The 19,160-nt window shown below is 40.4% G+C and overlaps 1 protein-coding gene across 2 annotated transcripts in view; it reads right to left on the reverse strand.

Moving 5' to 3' along the window:
• Positions 1-12,633, reverse strand: part of BTAF1 (B-TFIID TATA-box binding protein associated factor 1) — a 43,070-nt gene extending 30,437 nt beyond the window's left edge. The window contains exons 1-3 of one of the 2 annotated variants that reach the window (XM_030950902.1): positions 12,284-12,633; positions 3,123-3,246; positions 1,974-2,088 (exon numbers count right to left, since the gene is read on the reverse strand). In XM_030950902.1, coding sequence (XP_030806762.1) covers positions 1,974-2,088; positions 3,123-3,246; positions 12,284-12,297 — 253 coding nt within the window. In that variant the 5' untranslated portion in view covers positions 12,298-12,633. Of the gene's footprint in view, positions 1-1,973; positions 2,089-3,122; positions 3,899-12,283 lie in introns of those variants that run through there. The other variant, XM_030950901.1, reaches the window with a different exon arrangement.
• Between the last annotated feature and the right edge of the window lie 6,527 nt (positions 12,634-19,160).

Consider the following 19,160-nt stretch of genomic DNA (forward strand, 5'->3'; position numbering starts at 1 on the left):
GTGACTAAATAGATGTGAGAGAAAGGGCTGCTGATGCCTAGCTGTGGGCTCTTCTCAAACAGTACCTTTTTCTTAAACACACAATTATCTTTTCAATTTCCTTAATAATCCAATAGGCAGATGTACCAGAACTGGACAATGCATTTAAAAGAGTGCTGTACTCTAACAGGTTAACCAACTTCCATGTACAAAAGGCATGCTAGAAGTAATCCTTGAACTAGACAAGTGAAATGAACTTGTATCCGTGGTAAGATAGAGTATACAGTAGCAAAGTCCCCACCTGCAGTAGAAGAGGTTGAAACTAGATGATCTTTAAGGTTTTTTCCAATTCAAACTATTCTATGATCCTATAACTAATTTATTAAGTATATGGATAAATATTATTCACTGGGAAAGAGAACTGCTCTGGAAAAAAACACCTTTTAATAACCTGATTATCAATGCCCTTAAAGAGCTGCCACAGGCGGATAGAGGGCATCCAGTGAACATAATACATTTAAAAGCTTTTGGCAAGGATTCACATGTAAGAATAAATCAAAAGAACCAAGTTAGCACAGAGCTGGGGAGAACATCCTTTTACAAACTGAAAGGTAGAAATTAGTTCTGGAGTCCTCTGGGGCACCAATCCTTTAATTGATGGAAAAGACATTCACTAATGCACTCTTCTCCAAGCACACAGGTGACGCTAAACTCTTTTGGGTAGCCTAAAGTCACAATGGCACTAAGGAATCCAAAGAGGACTCTCAGAACAGACTAATGGGCAAATAAGTATACAAGGTGTAAAGTGAGTAACCTAAATCATGCCTACATAACACTGCATTCAATAAAAATCTTGGAGGCATTTCTGACAGCTTTCTGTATTCATCTGTTTACTGAGCAGTGAAAGCCAGGGCAGACAACAAACTACTGGGTCTCCCCAGGAAGAACACTGATAGCAGCACAAAGCACATAATTTTGTCACTACGTGTAAATTTCAGTACTCTAGAGATGTAGGTAGACTGTGTGGAGTTCTGTGCATCTCAAGGAGGACACAAGTAAGAGAAAGCACAGAGAAAAAAAAGTTATCTAAAAGACAAAGCAGCCTGTGAGGAAAGACTGAAGAGAATGCAAACCTTCAATATGAAGAGAAGTTGTTGGAGGAGAACAAATATGATGGTTTACAAAAATAAAGACAATGGACAAGGAAAATGCAGAACTTGCTTGTCAAATTCAAAGCCAACAGAACTGGGAGGCACCAACTGAAACAAATATGAGATCACCTCAAACAGATGTGAGTTTCATTGTTGCTGTTTTAGGGAGTGAGTGTATCTGTTTTTAAACAAGTCGGTGAATTTCCAGAACCTGTACCACAAAGCTGTGAACACAGACAGTACCAACAGATTTGGACAACATCACTTAATCCATAATTCAACAATTAAGGAAACTAAAATCCCTAACATGATGATTTCAGATGAAAAGAAACAGAACAGACTTGAGCAAACTGCCATTTCACCTTCCTCAGAAAGGTGCTCAGATTAAGGGAACAGTGAAGAAAAGAGTTTCTGCAAACTATCATGACAAAGTTGATTGGTTAAACATATTACCATTTTACTAGTTATTCCTTTTCTTTATAAAAGCTTTATGAGGGTACAAAGCACAAGCATTCTGGAAGAAATAAAGGTCAGGTACAACTGATCAGGAGCATCTAAATCCAAAGAGCTTTACTTACAGTCCTACTTCACAGAATCATAGAATAGTCTGAGTTGGAAGGGACCCAGAAGGATCATCAAGTGCAGCTCTTAAGTGAGTGGCCCATACAGAGACTTAATCCATGACCTTGGCATTATTAGCACCCTGCTCCAAACAACTTACATGTAAATGAAAGTTTACCTCATAAAAAAACCCAAATGACACAGATGCCTTGAAAAGGCTCATATCACAGACAGTTTCCACAAGATGAACAACGAGATATACACAATGAATTTAAGGAGCACCTTGTTTTGATCTTGGAGTTGGATTCCACTCAGGTACATTTTTCACTATTGCTTCGACAGCCTGGCCAGCCGCAATACGAGTGTCCCAATTCGTGCTTCTTAAATACACTAACACCTTGAAGGAGAGATTAATAATAAGTATTTGCTTAAAATGTACTTCCAAAACAATCCATCAGCTGTTATGGTCTATTAAAACACAATTACTTTAATGCTATGAATTAATATAACATTCAGAACAAAACCACAAAGGACAAAAAAACCAAACCAACAAATGCCACCAGCCTTCTCTATACTGCTCACTGCTTAGCAGAACACTTGTCAGAGCCAGACCTTAAGACTTTATAAGATTTAGCCCAATCAGTTAAACTGAAGCTTGATTTCCTTCAGGCACTGAACAAGGCTTGAGACACGTTTTTATTTTTTTGGTTGGTTGGTTTGTTGCTGTCTTTTTTTCTATAAGGAAGTGTTCAAAATTGATTAACAGACCTTAAAACCCTGAAGTAATTTAACCCAAGAAGAGATACAACATGGGTCACTTGAAGCAATATATGCTCCTCTAAACTAATTTATCACTATGTCACACATCTGGAAAAACTATTTCTTTCTCTGAAAGCAGTTTGATGTTCATGATTCCTTGGCCATTCTGTTGATAGCATCAATTGTGGCGACAGCACCTGTTCAATAAGAACAGAACTGAGGTCACTGAGCCATCTCCACCTGTCAGATATGGACTATTTTTGGTGGTTTTACTAGACTTGGTCAGACTGAAGTCTCAAGCTAATGAAAAACTCTTCCCAATTTCCAGCCCTTTTAAAGATATGCAGCCTCTGAGTTTTTAATGCTTTATCACACAAGTAATAATCTTTAAAGGCAAGTGCAGAAACCTTTGTAAGGCAGTAGAGCTTCTCTTTATAGAAGAAGCTCTGAACTTACAGCAAATGCTGAATATCAAAATTGAATGCTAAGTGAAACCTCACATAATCATTTCAGAAGCTGACAGAACAGTACCTTTCACAGAAGCAGCCTCTAGTTTTCCTCATTCTCTTACTTTTGAAAAACCCAATGCATTTTCTTCTTCCCACAGAAGCACACCCCTTTAAACTAGTCTGATTCTCATCATTGAAGTACTAGGGAAAAACATATGCTTACTTTAGATAAGAGATTATTCAGTTCATGAGGATGCAGTTTCACTACTTCCCCAAGTTGCTGTGCAGCTGCTTTTCTTGTTACAGGTGTTGTACCAGTGTCCAGTAAAATAAAGAGACGATCGAGCCTAAATGTGATTGACAAAAACCGAAAAGTTATGCTATTCATAGCTCAGTTGTCCATTTCTATTAATATTCCCCCACATTTTTCAGTTTATATAACTCAAAGAGATGTCTGTCTGAAGACTGTCAGTTGGCAGAGTGAATAATGTACTATTTTTCTAACACTAAGCATAGCTGTTTTAAATGCACATTTAATTTGGTAACAAAAAAAAGTAACTCTAAGAAAGGCTAGTTTAAAAAATCTTCAGTTACAAGAAAAAAATTAATTGTTCCTGTCTTTGTTCTGTGATAGAACATTTTCAATCTTGAAACATAAATATGTTGTGAGTGATCATCAAATTCTATTTGATAGAAAAAGCAGAGGGCTCAGCTGCTCCTATTGCACATTATCACTTCTATTGACAACACAGCCTGTTATCTGCAACACCAAGCTCTGCCTCTCCAGGATGAGAAATTTTTACTTTTCACATCTTTTCCCCCTAAATTACCTGAATACACAAAACCAAACCTCTTGTGTTTACAGCTTGCAAGTCATCTGATGCTTCTGCTCTTCCCTCAAAATACAGGGATTTAACCAGCATATCTGTTTCCACAGTAACTCTGTATTTAGTGAAAGACTCCAATCATCTATTTGTAGAACAATTCATTTCTTCCTTGTTTAGTTACTGAATGAGAAATAAAGTCTGTCTTTATGTATACATTCACATAACCATCTAGATACTCAAATCTATGACTGGACTTTCAAGTATTCATTATTCCCTCACTATCAGTGGGTTGATCAGAGCTCCCTAATGAGTGCCAAGTTTATGCTTTAGTTATTGGGCAGTATGAGGTTATTACTGAGTATCAATCTAGAACCTGTTCACACAGTACAATTAAAATAGTTCGTTCCAGACTTATCAGGAAAGTACTCCTCCAAGAACTGCAACAACACAAAACCAGACCTTACACAGCAGTGAAGCTCACCTAGAGCAGCCTGGCAGAATAAAGATACAGGTATCCTGAACAAGCTGTATTCATAACCACACATCCTTGGTTTGAGCACACACAGGAAATAACAAATGCCTTGTCCCTGCTAGTCTGTTGCTACTAATTACATTTCATGTAAATTGCCTTTGACATTAGTTCAAATAATGTAAAAAGAAAAAAAAAAAACACCAAAACCTCTTTCCAACATCACTGGAGTTTGTATTTTCTTTAGCACGTGCTTAATTCAGAGTATACCTCAATGGGTCACAATACAATAGGAATTGCAGTGCAAGGCCAAGGCAATACCAAAACCCAAATACTCTCATAACTGGAGGTATTAGATCAAGTATTCACTAGATTTAAAATAATTATAACTTTTTAGACACAATTCTGCTATCTGCCATCCTAGAAATAATTCTCTTCCTACTACTAAAATAGCTGAGCTTATTTCAATCTTTGTACATAAAACTAGAGTTTCAATTATTATGATTTACTAGTTAGAAAGTTGTTTTAAAGTCACAAAAATTAAACCCCGGATATATGAAATCCAGCAGTTTTCTGTGATCAGACAGTCAAGGAAAAAACAGCTTTACAGATCCAACACTTCTGAATCCCTGACAGCGAACTAGTCATGAGAAACATACCAGGTACCTCAATAGTTGCCAGTGTTTTTTCTCCAGTACTTTTGACAGTAATAACCCAACCTGATTTGCAGCAGTCACTATTATTCAATACAAAACACTGTGGCTTTCAGAAGAATCACTGTTTGCTCCACCTTGCCTGTTCTGACCCCTTTCATTCTTCTGCTCTCCATGAAACTTTGGTGCTCCATACTCAAGTTTGCCATTTAGTACCACACGCTCCTTTAATTATGAAATTATCTTTTTTTATCTCAAAGTCAAGCACAATGAGTAACTGTGACCACTTCCCCAGCTAGAACTCTTCATGAGTCAAAACAGGAGGAAACCACTAAGCCAGCCTACCCTCAAAAACTCAACCTGAATTCCAGACGTAGTTACAACACTACATCTTCACTCCTAAAACCCACAACTTTCTGAAGCTGTATTACCTGCAAAATACAGCTTGTTTTCTTGGAGTTTTCTTTTACCTACAGTGTGCTTGCTTTGGAATTTGTTATTTTAAACTGTAATCTGCTTAACTTACACACAAATGCAAACCAAACAAAAAAAATCTTTCACTTGTCTGACATCACTACAGGAAGGTTTCAGCTTTCAACTCCAGCAAAATACATGGAAACAGGATTAGCAAACACAGCCAACAACATCTGACTAACAGTAGTCCTGGTCACACTAATCATTCCCTCTTCCTCCCGCAGAAGGATGTAAAATTCCCAAACTGATAATATTTTGGAGCTATTAAGATTTTCAAATTGAGTGTTGGTGTTGCTACAGCAGAGTATGGCAGAGCCTGAATTCCGCATGAGTTAGAAGGGTAGCACTGAAAAAGTTGTCTATAATCAGTAGTGCTAGTTGGTTTGTTTTTCAAATTAAAGCTTTCAGTCTGAGTTTCATTAAGAATGAAAAAACCCACTAAAAATTCCAAACAAATTAGTTTTGAGTACCTGCAGTTTAAAAAAAGTTTCCTAAGTTCTGACAAGTTTTTCATTTTCAGAACAAACTTGCAGTCTCTAAACAAGTTACTAAAGCCAAAGTGAACCAAGTTTTCTAGTGGCATGTGGTTCTCTGCTTCTCATGCTAGACAGTGCTGTAAGCAGGGCACCATATGCCTCACATCATTCCCAGAAGTGTGAAGCAAGGTGGTAGAGTGAGATGCTCTATAATGCAGATTAAATTTTTAATTATTTTATTAAATATGTCAACTCCATCAAAAAAATTGTTCTAAGCCTATGGAAGACACAAGCAAACAACAGCAACACAAGGAATACTTTGGGGTAAAAAAATATTAAAACAATAAATGTTTATAAATTATTATGAAAAGTAATTGTAAATTATCATGAAAATTTAAATACCAATGCATGCTAAAAATTAAAGATCCCTCTAAAACTACTTCTGCTGCAATCAGAACTTAAAAATACCAAGTTCTTCACTTTTAATTCTTAAACAATGTTCAGATCCTTCTGTCATCCTCCAATCCCATGTTAACTACCTCTCATCATCAGGACAGCAACCATACACACCTTTGATATAAACTCATGCTGTGTGAGCTAGCACAAAGCACTACCTTGCTCAAAGAGGTAAATAATTTCTTCCTCTCACTTTAGAAATTCAAGATTTTTCTAGTCTCTGTTGAAGTATATCAGAAAGACACAACTGAGAGCAACAATTCAAAGTTCTTATGATCAGCACTCCACTCCATTTTTTCTTTTATGAAACACCTTTTACACTGACACAAAGTCCATTAGAAATGTTTCTGACACAGACATCAATGCAGCTGCTTAAGAACAGGCATCCAGTATCATCTGAGATGCTTCAGCTACAGAAGAGTCACCACACCTAAGTGGTGGCACTCTCCAGATACCACAGTGATCCCATCTTCCGGTCACCAGTTTTGCACATTCAGCATTAAACCAGGTTAGACATGACCCTCACTCAGGCACAGGAGGCAAATGCTGCAATAAATGACATGTTCTGTTCTTCATGCTAATCTGCAGATCTTTGCTGCTCCCCCAAACAGAAGGCTGATCTCCATTTGAAGGGGCAGTTGTCATACTATTTAAAGTGAACCTTATGGCACTCCTGTGGCAAGGATGATGTGGATTTGAGAGCACTTCAGCTCCAGAGGCATTACAAAGCTAGTAGCTGCGTAATTAATGTCAAGATACAGGTGTAAGCAACAGTCTCTTCAAACTGTTTGCAACAGAACACACGTGCAGCTGCACTGTATGAAGATCCCAACTGTCCCAGTGTAAGTGTTCTGATTGGACTGGGTGCCCACAGGACTTCAGATGATGAAACTTTCCACTTGTTGCTTTCAGTGAGTGGAGGCTTAAAAGGGACAGTGACCTGATCACTGCTGCCCATGAAACGATCTGTTTGGACTTTACATCTCTGTGCCCCAGCATGTTAAACTGTCCTGAGAGTAATCTCTAATAGTAAAGGACACCTGGAATGAACACCTTGTAACCACCTCAGCATATCCTCCAAGCCATTAAAATTGTGTGACTGTACAAAAAATCCTCAGTGGCACAGTCCCTGGAACAGTAATGTCAAGTTCTGCCTAGAGCTCTTTGAAAAGCTGCTAGCTAGCACCCATCAGAAGGCAAGGGAATCCTCTTAGGAGTTGATATTTCCAACATCCAGAAAACTTCCTCCCAGGCACTACTTCTTAATACTGAAATAGCCCAGACACCTTGAAAACATCCCTAAATTAAACTTTAGACTTGACAAGGGTGAAATTCAACCTAAGTTCTAATGGAGTCTGACTTTTCTTGTTGACCTGACAGCCCTATGCTGTCACTTCATCCTTTGGTCAAATCCCAGCTTGGTCAGCTCTTAACACTTGCTCACATGAACAGTTAAGTAATCAAATAAGCAACTTTCAAATACAGAATCAGCCAGTAAGAGAAAAAAAACCCACTCAAAAGAATTCAGAACAAAACCCAGAAGTGCAATGATACACAAAGAATGGATTGTGATTTTACTTCTCCTAGGTGTGCAAACAGTTATGAAGGTGGGACTGTGGAAAATGCAGAAATCTTGTTTCCTACATAGCAGCTGAAGGAACATCTGGAATGAAACAACAGCTCCATGACCACACCAGGTCACAGTACCATGCACTGCATATGGAATCCAACCAAATGCTAAAATTAGTATAATTAATTCCATATGGACTATGTATTTCATGAATGACCTACAACTTCATGCTGTACAAGTTTTACTTGTTAACTATTACATATGTATCTACAACTAACAATGCACTCCAAAATGGGACCAATTACATTACAAAACCTGTGAGAGAGAATTGCAAGTTGAAGCAGCTGTCAGGACCAGACTAATACAAGATGTGTATCAGTAAGTTACAAAGTGATCACCTCAGTGACTATTCAAATTCCATCTGCTGGAGCAGGTTGGCATTCTTATCAGCATGCAATCCTGACTTTCAATTTTCACTTCAGTCCATTAGAAAAGTGTGTGTGAGAAACTGAGAGCTCTGTCTCATTTGGGCAGCAGGGCACATGCCAGCTCTGCTTCCCCCCTTCCCTGACTGTATCAGCCCTCCCACAAAGAGCAGCACAGAAGGCAGTCCACTGTTCTGGTGCCCAAATTAATCTCCACCAACAAGGGAAGAGTTACATTATTCTTCCCCCCTTTTGAGTCACAACTCCCATATGCACATTGGTTATAGAACATCTATTCTAATGCTTTGGGCATAGGCCTTTAAGCAGCAGTGAACACACTCAGGTTAACTCCTGCTTTTTATGCAAGAGCAGCCATGAAGTAATAGCTTCCACAGAAGCTAAAAACGGAATTCTTCATAGAGAAAGTCTGCGATAACCTCAAAAAAATTCTAAAAGGTATAAGTGCATGTAAGAGATTTTGGATGCAGTATTCGATTTGAAATGTTACAACAATAATGATGGCAGCCAGTGCAGCCACTTGTTCTTGGGAAGTCACAGCCCTACACTTCAAAAGGTGGGAGCAATACACGAGGCCTGCTTAGTTCACAAGAGCTTTACTCTCACAGCCTTTTGACATTATTTATTTTAAAACAAAAACTAGGTTCCAAATCTACATATTACAAGTCATACACAAATTCAAGTATACAAAACCACTGAAAACTCTAGAAAACAGTATTAATCTTACACAGACCAAATCAAGAATGGGTTGCAAGAGCAGCAAATAATGCTCTCAATATTTCTGTAAGGAACTGTCTTGAATATACCCTGAAGAGGTTGCCTTCAAGGTATTTCAGGGAGAACTTAAAGGATACAGCAACCAAAATAAAATTGTTTACTCTTAATGTACCTTACCAGCCTCCTAATTTTGTTACATTTTAAAAGCACATTGGTTCTCCTTCATACTGCAAAGGCACTCCAAACAGTAGAAAGACATTAACACCTTGGTGTTAGAATAACACAAGGCGCCTTTGAAGACATTAAGAAACTGGAAAAAAGTTTTATTAGATACTGAAGTACTATCATCATTTTATTACCTACTATTAAACTCTACCATCCTGAGTAATCTATGAGTTGTCATCCTCTTGGAAGTATTACTTTTCCTTCTGAAGTATCTCAAAAGATCACTAGTGAACCACTGCAATTGTTCACTTGGATCACACATTTTGTGTAGTAATGAAGCTAAACCAAAACCTTTCACTTCCTTTTTTCCTTCTCAGTTCCACTATCAAAAACATTGGGATTTTTTTTATTAGCTATGCAAACATTATACTACTTCATCTGTAAGGTGAAGCGACAGAGATTGGTGACAGAAGCTAAGGCCTACCAAATGACACATTCACAGAAGGAATACCAACCTTCCCACCCACCTCTCCCTACTTCTGGAGGATGGTGTTCATTAGTCTCTCCAGCATAAACTACCAAAGAGATGAACATGTACAGTGCAAATATTCCGCAACATCTTTTGGGATGAGGTATCTACCGTTTCACTTTATGTCTGTTTTCTAGAGCACCAACATAAACGTTTTATGGAAGGAGGTCTTCAATCCACGTAACATAAAATGCAGAATTAAATATCTTTTTTTTGTCAATGGGTTACAATTAGTTACAATTACTTTTAAGATGACCTTACCAATAGCAAAGCTGCTATTTCTCGATCTAATATGGAGGTATTTCAAAGCATTCCCTACGTTTTTTGGATCTCCCTCAACAGATTAGGGTTTTGAGAAAGGTTTTCAATTGACCAAAAAGCAGAAACTAAACTTTCCTGGGAACACAACCACCTGATAATTTATTGGTTTAAGAATGTAAAACTTCTCCAACTCTCACTTCCAAAAAAGGTATTTTTAAAACAGCTGTTCCAATACAGAACTACCCCTAATGAAATGATTGTTAATAGTAATGCTTGGTATGCAGTCCACAAGGACTGTGGCCTTTAGAGAAAGATTAAATAGAGTCAGCCTCTTCCTCACTCTCCAAACTTGTATAGGTAAAGAGGCATTCAACAATGAAATATTACAGTAGTCCATAAAAAAAAGTAACTGTAACTACCTAGAGGAAAAGTGGAATTAGAACAGATGATGGACCAACTAAACTGAACAAAAAATAGTTATGTGGTTATGTACACAAGTGCACAAACAATTATTTGTAATATGTCTGAAAGGAAAGGACCTTTGAAGTTCAATGCTCTGAAGTAAGAGGTGAAGAAAGGTATTTTTATTTACAAAAGCAGCACTGACACTGTATGCGTTCCTATGGTCCAGCAGCAGAAAGGAAACTCAACTTATCAGGAGCTGCTGTCTAACTTCAAAGAGACAGACAAAATTTACACATTATCACTTCTTACAATTATATAAACATTGGTGTTTACCAGGAATAGTCAAGATGTTACAGCACTGCAAAACATGTATTCTTTTACCTAAGTTACACGTGAAACTGAAACGACTCTGTACCAACTCACCAGTATTACAGCACCTCTACTGACGTTCAGTACCTTGTGTTCAATTGTGCAACATTTGGATACTACAACTATCATCTGAAGCAATATATAACACTACTGTTAACACACCAACTTCCAATGCTTCACACTGAATCTTAGAATGACCCACACCTAGTTTTACTTTCAGTTCCCAGAAGGTGTTAAGTAAATCTCTGTACTGCTGCTTTCCACTAAAGCAGCCTTGGTAACTGAAATGGAAAGCAGCCTTCAGAGCAGCCACAGCCTCAGCACATAGCTGAAAAGCTCTATCTTGATGTTCCTGTTAGCCCCCATATCACATGTACATTAGCAAAGTTGGTTAAGCAGACTGACCAGACCTAATGTAATTAGACAACTCCTCTACTTTACATGATGACTTATTTTAACATACACGGTAATCTTGTTACAGCAATCCTCACTACTTCCACGTTCTTCTGGGCAGATTTGGAGAATGAGAAAAAGCCAAAACAAACATATAACAAGTTGATAAATAAATAAGAGTAGAATAAAACAAAGGGATACTTTCTAGAAACCACAAAGCTTAAAATAAAACACCTGCTACTAGAAGTCCCTAAAAGGTGCATTGCTGCCATTATTTTTGACAAAGAATGGATATCCATTATAAATGTGCACACCTTTACTTCTGTACTTTGCTACATAGAATTGCAAACTTATTCACACAGAGCTACTGAAACAGAATTTACTTTTGTGATAGCACTTTGGAAGTACCGATACTATAACACGTGACTTGGAGCTAATCTATCACAAGCTTAATTTGGATTTATGGTTTCCTTTCAATTATCCTGTTCGGAAGCTTAACCCGCCCGTTTCACACACACATGCACAAAAAAAAAAATTAAAAAAAAAAAAAAAAAAACCAAAAAAAACCCCAGGAATTTGTGCTCAGCATTTTTTATAAAACAGCGCTGTTAAGACACACCTCTGTATCTGTGAATGCTTTAAACGCTGGCACACCCCAGAGCACATGTGTGCAAGCAGATACTGCCCAACATTTTGAGGCAGAGCCAGAATACACGGATCACTTTTCTCCATGAAAGCCTGTTTTATTTTGGTTACTTTACAACTAAGGGTTCTGAAACGCAAAAACAGTTTCTCGCCAGTTTTTTTGGGACTCAATATCCTAACTTCCTATTCCCTAGCAGTTTAACCACCCTAGGAAAGACTGGCCAACAAAACGAAGGTGTCGAATTCAGGAGGAAGCCCGAGACGCCCCAGGCAGAGCCCCTGCGGGCCGAGGAAGGGAGGGGGCACGGGAGTCACCGCAGGCCAGGATACAAACCCAGGCTCCAGAGCACGGAGCCACCCCAGACCCCGGCGGGGCGGCCTTGGCGAGGTCTCCGCAGGCTCCCGAAGCCAAAGGAGATGGAACGCGGGCACCCCTCCTCCTCCCCCCCCGCACGAGGCCACACGGAGAGCCGGGAGCGCCGGGTCGCCGCTGTCGGCCCTACTTCCCCCATTCGTCCCAGCTCCCACCGACCTGGAGACGGCCATGGCCGCCCGGAGCCGGGCCTGGCTGACGGCGGGCGGCGGGACGGGGGGGCCGGGGTGCTGCCCGGGCGGAGGGCGCTGGGCCTTGCTCGGGCCTGGGGCGCCGCACCCGGCCTCGGCCCCGCCGGCGATCCCCGGGCAGCGGCTGACCGCGGCAGAGGCCGGCGGCGGTCGGAGTGTCGCTCCCCCGGGAGGGGCGGCGGCGGCGTGGGCGGCAGCGGCGAAGGACCCTCGGAGCGCGGGTTAAAGCCTCGATTCCCCCATCACCAGGGCGAAGCCCAATGCCTGGTTTTATATGAGCAGCCATCTTGTATTTATTCCCTTCCTCCATGAGAGCCGCTTCCTGATTGGCAAGAGGGCCCAGCCGCAGCCAATGGCGGGAGCGCTTCTAAGAGCACGGAGGGCGGGAGCGCGCAGCGCCCGCACCGAGCAGGATCGGCCATGGAGCCCGCCGGGCCGGCAGGGGGGGCGCCGGCCTCTGCCGGGGTGTTCTATCTGCAGGGTGGTGGAGGGGGGCGAACTCAGAGGAGAGCGCCCCAATCCCGAACCCTGAGGGGAGAAAAGGACAGGAGAACGCGGACTAAATGCTTTTCTTTCCATGTCTACAGGGTGCTGGCCCTTCTACCCTGCCAACGCGGCGGGACAGCGCAGTCGGTATTCGCCGAACCAACGCCGCACCCCCGTCTTGCCGAGGTCCGCCGTCCATCGGCCATGCCCGGTGCTGCGGCGCGAAGTCGCTGCCCGTGGGACTACGACTCCCGGCATGCACTGCGCTGTGGCCGGGCTCGGTCGCGCGGCCCCGCCGTCCTTGCGGGCGGGCGCCGCTCCGGAGCCCCCGCAGTGAGGGGCGGCTGTAACGTTGCGGGCTGGTACCGCAGAGGGGCCGTGGCACACGAGGGTGGCAACACCCAAGGGTTTATAAAGCGACGCCAGCCACACGAGGTGGCGACGGGGCGGCTGCTCTGGCCCGGTCACGGCGCCTCTGTGAGGGGCCACGTTCTTTCCCGCTCTCTGCCGTCGCCCCGGCTGGGACAGTGGCCCGTCCTCCCTCCCAGCCCGGCGGGCCCCGGGCGATGCTGAAAGATCCTGGAATCCCGCCCGGCAGTGCCCCTTGTTCCGGGCAGGCACACCAGGCTCCCAAGTGCTCGCTATCAGCTTCCATCAGATCCAGATTAAGAAATTAGCCTTCGACTAATCATTTAAATTAATGGTCCCAGACTGGTACATAAAGTTAGCTGACGCAGGTAACCTTTCATGTGATAAGTTGGAAACAAAATAACAGATTTTTTTTTCCTGTGATGGCATAAACTTGGATAAAGACATGAATTTGCGTAGTGCTGTATGATAAAGTTTTCCTCTGAAGCCCATTGTGCTGTGAGTGTTTCACACCCAACCCTTCTCCAGGGATTTCTGCTCACCCAGCCTTTCTGTTTGGTCTCCCTCTCCCCAGAGAGTTTACTCTTCCTGTATGGGCTCACTCATTCCATTCCCATGAGCACAGATTCCAAACAAACATTCTAATGCTGTCTGCATTATCACTGTCTTTTGACAGTTCTCTCAAGACACTGGGATAATGCTTCAATCTGTCCTTATCCGTGCAGGTCCAGCCTAGACTTCAGCCTTTCCTAAAGTGTGCCCGGGGTGCCCCTTTCCTGCCTGTCTCTTCTGTCCTTTGGTGGGAGCACGGTGGTGACTGGAAACTGGCATTGAAGTGGCCCCAAACTCAGGGGGTCAGCCTGAGGCCTCTGAGCACAGAGTGTGGCCAGAGCAAAGCACAGGCCTGTTCTTCAGTGGTGGACATGGGTTTTGTCACACTGCTGCACTCAACAACCCAGGTAATGCCTTTTGCCTGTCATGGATCTGATGCAGTAACTACCTTTAAATAGCTCAATATACCTTCTGTAGCTGAATAAACACAAAAAGTACAGTGGATTTAGCTGGAGGCCAAGGGCCTCTCACCAGAGTACTCCAAAAACTCCCCACACCTTCCTTTCTGCCATCCTATACCCTCGTTGCAGGTGCACCTGCCTGGGTCCCTGCGCACGATCCCAGGCACATGCCTGCCCCTGTTCTCTGTGTGTACATGTTTGATTTCGCTGTGTATGGGAGGGAAGCAGGGAATTGGGGCAGGGAGCAGCAAGGAACAGACTGAAGGCGGAGATATTTTCCTTGTATGTTTGAGGCTGTTGACATGGATGTATAGCAAACATCCCTGATAGTATTTCTGTGTTTGTTTAGCCAGGAATCAGCAGCCATCCTGTCCTGCTGTGGACGTTATTGAAATGATCCTCAGGTGATATTTCCAATTCTAACATCCTATTTCCTCTAAGGCTCCTTAAAAACAGTTTTAATAGCAGTCAAGGCAGAGGGCACATCAAACATGCAATACAATTTGTTTTGAACGGCTCCCACCTGATAAAAATAAATGCAGGGAAAATACTGGTGGTGGGTCATATGCACTGAGTACTTGTTGAAATGATGATAAACTGCACTTCCAGCAAAACAATCTGCAAAAGACAGAAAGAATGATCTGTTATAGCAGGCATTCTGGAGTCAAACACAATTCATTCAAGTATCACATGATATATATTTGTATTTTGACATGACATTTATGTAAAGCACATCATTACTTAAGTATTCACTTGTATCTTCTGCTCAATCCTTTCCCTATACCCTATGAAAACTAATTCTTCTTTGTCCATGCATCTGTTCAGTGCCTCTGTAAGTCACACCAATTTTGTTTGCAATTCTTTTTTGGACCTATTTTTCAAGGAGTACCTACACATTTCCTTCCTTCTTCTGTTAAAAGAATCCCCCCTGAAAATCTGTTGTGTGCCAGTATACTCTCTCCAACCTGCTCCTAAATTAAATATAACTCAGTAATTTCACTCATTTGGTATGTTTTAATCAGTACTTCCTGCATTCATCTCAACTGTTTTTATTTTGCTTTCTTCCTCCTGCCAGCTGTGTTCACCTGCAGACTCTTATTGCTTGGGCTGCAGATTCACAGTGACAGCAGCTCGGGTATGTGCCCTGTTGGCTGCCAGAGCCCAGGCAGAAAGTGGTGCAGCCTCCAAGAGCTCCAGCTGTGCAAATAGCAGATGACAGAGGCACTGTTTTTCAGGTGGAATCCCCCTGATTAGACCTGACATAACATAATCTTTTATATGTTCTGGACTTTTAGAAGACTAACTTCCAGTTAGTTTTTTGTGTCCTGAAGGTTTGTAGATTTGTATTGCTCAGGATCACACCAGCTTCTCTGTAGCGGTAGGTATAAAATTTGCTGCCTTCTAGCCTGATAAAAAAAGATTTTTTTCATAATAGCTTGCATGTATCTTCGTGTCTATGTTATTTGATTTCCAAATTGCCTTGGAAATCTTTCCTGAAGATAAGCTAGTCTTAGAAGCTTGCCCCTGCTTAGCAGTTTGCTTAGACAGCTTCTCTGCTGGTGTCTTAATCACTATGATTATTTTGATAATCTGGGGAAAAGTTTCTGGGAGATACATTTATGCAGAATGAATTTATGCAGGTAAACTGTGCAGGTTCTTTGCAGCATGTATTTCTTAATAATGCTTTCTGTTCTGAGGTCTGCAAACTAACTAGGTATGTTGTAGACTATTTCTGACATCTAAACTTTAAAATTCTTATTTGTTTTTATATATTTAACTGCTTTTTCTTCAAGTATTATTTGATCTTCCTTGTTCTTATTTGACATTTCATCTCTGTAGGTTAGACCCCTCCTTAGTAGTGTTGTTAAAATCAGAGTTCTGATTGCTGAAGGATTTTTTTTCTCGAGTAATCTCTTGTTTCTTGCTAGGTAATAGTGTCTCTTGCTATTCTGCTTGATTTTTATTTAAAGGTGTATTTATTTTTTCACTAGTTTCCATGCCAACTCTCATGGCTTTTAATTGTCTTATTTTTACTCCAAGGAGGTGTTTTTAGTAGCTGCACAACCTTCTCAAAAGCCTCTTAATAGAAAGTCAACTTGTTCATGGCTTTCCTTTAAAGTTCTTCACAGTAAGTGCTGGTGGCTGGAGGCTGGATGCTGACTGACAGCTCTCATAGTTTAGAAATACCTCAGATACCAAGGAAGTGCTGGATGCTGAGAGACAAACCAAGGTGAAGCATTGCCACACACAACATGCAGCAGCAACATTTCTGAAAAATGTTTGATGGGCTTCAGTTTCTCAACATCAAACAGGATTGCAAGAACCACTAGGTAGTGAAAATCACCAACATCTAAAAGATTCCCAGTGCCACCAGAGCTGTGTAATTATCTCATTAGATTTCATTACCTCTGATCATATTTAACATTGTCAATTTGAGACAATTTTCCTGAATGAGAGGCTCGTGATATGACAAATAGAGAGGGAAATCTTGTGTTTCTCTTTTTGTGAATTTCTGTTCTCAGGGATTTTATCTCAGGGATTTCTGAACAAATCTCGGCACAGATTTGTTCAGAAGTGTTGCTTCTTGCTCATCTCCATTTTAAACAGATATTCTGTACAACTGATCAACCTTGTCGCAGAAGGTTGTACAACCACCTTGGTTTTGGTAGCCATGGACTCTAATTTCTTCAGCATTTAGTTCCATGATCATGAACTTCCCATTTTCTAACTCGGCTCTACTTTCCACCCTATCTTATAACCCATGAAGACATAAATTACTGATACCCTTTGGAAACTTTTTATGTACAAAACCTGTAAGTTTCTTAGTTTTGTCTAGCAGTTATCTGTGCTATCCTAAGTTAAATAAATATTTTATAGTTTGGGTAGTTTATTGTTCCTGTGGTATTTTTAGTAAATGGTGTTATCTATGCATTGCATATTGTTGGTCTTTTTTTCAAACAAGCTGTTATGTTTACATTTAAAGCCTCCCTCTTTTGACCCCTCTGTGCATGGAACTACACCACTTCCTATGTCAAGAAAGTAACTAAAGTAAATTTACATTCAGTAAATAAACTTAATACTTCATTATTAAGGGATTAACAGTAATAACTTCCATGGACAATTGCATCTTTATACCTGCTCTCTCTCTGACATTTATGATAGCAGAGATCTCCATTTATACATAGAAATATATATATATATATGTGTATATATATATATATATAAAATATTTATCATATACATACACCTACATTTATACATAGATATACATGCATATATACACCTATATAAAAATGAATTTAGTATTTCATATCCAGAAAGAAAACTGAAGGGGAGAAAAGCTCATGTCAAGTATCTAATTGGGCTTGTTTGGATCAAGGTAACAGACACAAAGGAGCCAGTCAGACACAAAGAGAAAGGGAAATAATGAGGTCAAACTCCTCCTATAAGTCTGCAGGTCTTTCTACATAGGCCCGTGGAAAAATGCAACATGAAAATAACATGAGAGAAACAACTAGAGACCTTTTACTAAGTTTTTGTTATCTAAAGTTGTGTGCTTTTAAGGGCTTTTTTCTTTATTTAATTTCAGTAGTCTCTTCTTTATTTTTTCATGACCTAATGCAAGAGGGACATTAGTCTGTGCAGTTAAACAAAAAGTGCATATAATTCCAGTGTGCACAAACTGAATACAAAGAGCATAAATAGAAAAGCACCTCTGTCATCAGGGACATAAGGATTCAGAAGCACACTATAATGCTGAATAAACAAGGCCAGAGGTTTCACATCTAGTCCAGCTCTTTCCAAAAGCTCTTGCTTTTCAAAGATAAAAAAGAAAGCTAATCTGTGGCCATCATCACAAGTTCTGCAGCAGTTAATGAGTTTAATTTAGATTTAAAAACAAGTCTGGTGCACATACCCTTTGCTCTCTATATATTTTAACTTCTATATTTAAGTGATAGAAAGCAATAAGTGTTTTTCTTTTACTTTAATTTGCAAATATTGATTCTCAGAATATTTTTTAGGCCTATGAAAGATTTCCAGCATGTAATGTGAATATCATAATTTACCATTTACTTTATACTGGAATTGCTACTGAATATCTACAACATGATGTTGATACCAGGATGAGATCATCCTATTTTTCATCTGAAGTGTGCAGACGAGGATCAATCAGCTCTAGCACTTGGATATACCCATTTATACTTCTTTTAAATTTACTGTGTGCATCTCAAAGATGGACTGAGATAAACAGATATTAACAGTATCTCTTTTCTTCCCCTAAAAGAGTTAATCTTGTTTTATGGACTTTTGTTTGGTAGTATAACTCTGAAAGTAAAAACTTCTTTCTGTTTATGTTAGAAGAGGCCCTTTGAAGAACTACGTGGGGAACATCCTCATCTGTAACAACTTTATCAGACTTTTCTATGTTGAGGGTTCTTTCATCTTCCTTTGTGGAACATTCAGTCCTGAGTGTTCCTTATAAAGGAATAAATGTCTCCTGCTTTCAGTATGTATTGTATTGACCCGCTTGTACTTCTTAGAGAGTTACTTCCGATTTGTTTGTTACACTTTAACTAATTTATAACTGTACGTTTTGTGTGATGGGTACAGTAATAGCAACAGTATCGTGTGTTTTTATGCTGTCCTGAAAGAGTGAGATAAAACAGGTAATAGACAAACCTGTAATAGACAAATTGAATTTTGTTCATGGATTCCTGATACCCAGTAAAAACTGAACTTGTTTTCAATGTGGAATAGGTTTGTGGAGTAGTTTCTTGATTGTCTGAAATTCTCATTGGATTCTACAGGGAATGTCATCAGGATATTATACTACACATAGACTAGATTTAAGGCTTAGAGAGAAGCCTTAATTAGTTTTTAAGATCCCCCATGACTTTACTGTAGGATTAGAGGTCTGAGTGCTCCTGTATTTTTTTGATAACTGTTATTTACATCAGCTCACACAGAGCCACATGC

Source organism: Camarhynchus parvulus, chromosome 6 (assembly GCF_901933205.1).
Source record: "Camarhynchus parvulus chromosome 6, STF_HiC, whole genome shotgun sequence".
Taxonomy (NCBI): Eukaryota; Metazoa; Chordata; class Aves; order Passeriformes; family Thraupidae; genus Camarhynchus; species Camarhynchus parvulus.